The sequence below is a fragment of the Mixophyes fleayi genome, chromosome 1 (assembly GCF_038048845.1).
Source record: "Mixophyes fleayi isolate aMixFle1 chromosome 1, aMixFle1.hap1, whole genome shotgun sequence".
In the NCBI taxonomy this organism is placed as follows: domain Eukaryota; kingdom Metazoa; phylum Chordata; class Amphibia; order Anura; family Limnodynastidae; genus Mixophyes; species Mixophyes fleayi.
In genome coordinates, this window is record NC_134402.1 from 329,221,412 (window position 1) to 329,224,503 (window position 3,092).

At 32.6% G+C, this 3,092-nt stretch overlaps 1 protein-coding gene across 1 annotated transcript; it reads left to right on the forward strand.

Moving 5' to 3' along the window:
* Positions 1–1,435: 1,435 nt before the first annotated feature.
* Positions 1,436–2,371, forward strand: LOC142156171 (olfactory receptor 5V1-like). The gene has a single exon (XM_075211093.1). It carries the CDS (start codon positions 1,436–1,438, stop codon positions 2,369–2,371), a length of 936 nt encoding a protein of 311 aa, XP_075067194.1.
* The last annotated feature ends 721 nt before the right edge of the window (positions 2,372–3,092 follow it).

Sequence of the window (3,092 nt, forward strand, 5' to 3'; positions counted from 1 at the left end):
ATATTCTTTAGAATTACAAATGCAATTTAAGAAACTACTGCATGTATACAGTACTTATTCCCATATGATGAAGTCCCTACACTTCAGTAACCTGTATAAATATATTGGACCAAACACCTTGCAATTTTGAATGAGAATAGACTATCCATCTTCTACAAACAATGTGAGTGTTGTATTGCAATTTAAAGACATTTCTTCTCTTTATACAATGTATATTCCTATTCCATATCCTATATCCAGTGGTATTATGTTTATGCTGACCAACTTATTAGTTAGTGTAATGTTTCAGGTCTTTCCATTTTATTAATTCTAAATAATACTAATACTAAATAATATTGAGAAATCAATTACATATATAATAGTTTAATGTATAGTGTATCGTGGTTTAAGGTTATATGGAGGACATGTTCAACAGGCATAGGGTCTTTGATGAACATTCAGAAGAGGGTTCAAGATTTTTGGGGAAAAACAGTGGTTGAAGGTGATTAATGCAGACAATGATAAGTAGTCAGGATGAGTAGCTGGGCTAAGCAAAAATAAAAAATGATCCATATGAATAGAGAAATTCATAGATTTATTTGAAAAAATATTGATAACTTCAGATTTCATGGTACATTATAATAACAATTAAAGAAAACGGTCAATGAAAGATTCAATGACTAAATACACCCTATATTGACCATATCATGCCCTCTGGTTTAGTGGGAGCCTACCCTTCGGCTAAGTGATAGCAGATTTATAGAGATGTTAAGAGTGATCTATTTAAGTTTAATACCAAATGTGTGGATTATTTGCACTAGATATATCATGTTACTTCTGACTGAAATATGGTTATAATTTGATGAAATGATTAGATTTTCATCTTCGACATACATGAAAAATAAATCTATGAATAATTAAACACACTGATACTGTATGGATAGCTATTGAGTTGTGTTAACATTAGCAATCACAATCATTAACATATTTTTTTAGAATAGTGTTAGGGTATCTATTCAAGAAGCAATGATGGATTTGCATTGAATTGTTTTGACAGTATAAACGATGTGCAACACAGATAGCATGGTGGCTCAGTGGTTAGCACTTCTGCCTCACAGAGCTGCGGTCATGAGTTCGATTTCTGAACAGGGCCTTATCTGTTTGTATGTTCTCCATATGTTTGCGTGGGTTTCCTCTGGGTACTCCAAAAAACATACTGGTAGGTTAATTGGCTGCTAACAAAATTAACAGTGGCCTGTGTGTGTTAGGGATTTAAACTGTAATTTCCAACGGGGCAGGGACTGTGAATGACAAATATTTTCTCTAGAGCATTGCAGAGTTTGGTTGTGTTATATAAAAAAATGATTATGACGATTTAAAATATTTCATGAACTCAGCCTATTTCACTAACAATTATTTTTTTCTTGTTTCATTTATTTAAAGAATAAACCACAGAATGAACAATGGGTCCAGCATATCTGAATTTATTCTCATTGGACTTTCCAATCCTCCTGAATTGCGAATGCTACTACTTTGTGTATTTCTTACAATGTACCTAATAACTATAGCTGGTAACCTGTTTATTATCATTATCACAAATTTAGACCCAATACTCAATACCCCAATGTATTTCTTCCTTGGCAATTTATCCTTGTTGGATATAATCTGTACCACTTCTACTGTTCCAAAAATGTTGGTCAATTTAGTTTCTCAGCAAAAAGTGATATCATTTAATGGATGTATTGTTCAGATGTTTTTTTTCACTGTTGGTATGGACACTGAGTTCCTTTTACTAACTTTTATGTCACTTGACCGTTATCTGGCTATATGCAACCCATTAAGATATAAGAGTATTATGAGCAAAAAATCGTGCATTATTATGTCAGTCATTGTCTGGGCTTTTGGTTTTTCAAGTTCTACTTTTCATTCTTTAAGCACTTTATGGTTGTCCTTCTGCGGAGCCAAAGAAATCAATCACTTTTTTTGTGAGGTACCACAGGTTCTAGCACTATCTTGCACAGATATCTCGTTAAACAAGCTTGTGCTCATCATTACAGATCTTATATTAGGACTGATATGCATTTGTCTAATTTTTATATCCTATGTGTTTATCATCTTTGCAATACTAAATATCCGCTCTGCTGAAGGGAAAAAGAAGGCTTTCTCTACCTGTGCCTCTCACATTACTGTTGTACTGTTATTTTATGGAACATTAATTTTTGCCTATTTTAAACCCTCATCTGGTGAAGCATCAAATATGGACAAAGAGATTGCTGTGTTCTATACAATTGTTATACCAATGATGAACCCAATTTTATACAGTTTAAGGAACAAAGAGGTATCATTGTCTGTGAAAAAAATTATTTTTAAGAAAACTATTTCTAAATACTAATTCCAAATCTGTACTCTATTACGACAGTAAATAACATAAAATAAAGACCCTCGTTATTTTTCAATCTATCCTTACAGCAATTAATTATTATTATTATTATGCGTACATAATATTGAGTTTATATGACTGTAACATTATTAGAAGTGGATGCATGCACAGATACACCTTTTAGGGGGGATCTCTTACAGATGCTAGATTATCAACAGTACTATCTAGTTCTGATGGCTGATTGTGTATTGATTGTGTATTGTCCTCTCCAGATTATAAATTGTAACCAATGCTTCACATAGTTAAACCGACATTTCCATTTGTACTACTGCAAGAAAGGAGATTTCCGATAGATTTTTAAGGAGAAAATTATAGATGTTATTTATTTTATTGCTGTTATTTGTATTTATGACTCAAGACAATATTCTCTCTTCGGATTGTGACACATCATTACCTTGTTATAGTGTGTACAAATATCAAGCCATATCTCTATGCCATCTGTACTCTATTGTGGGCTGTAAGAATGCACACTTAAACGCCTAACATACATCTAGCACACATGCTCCTGTTTTTAATCTGGACTCTTCTGAAAGATTCATCCAACTCAACATATAAGCGAAAATATAATTTTTTACAGGGATCTATTCCTATATATGTTCAGAGCACAAATGCGACCACTTCTAAATGAGTCCCAACTTGAACTATCCAGAATTATTTTGCTCAAATTGTAGAG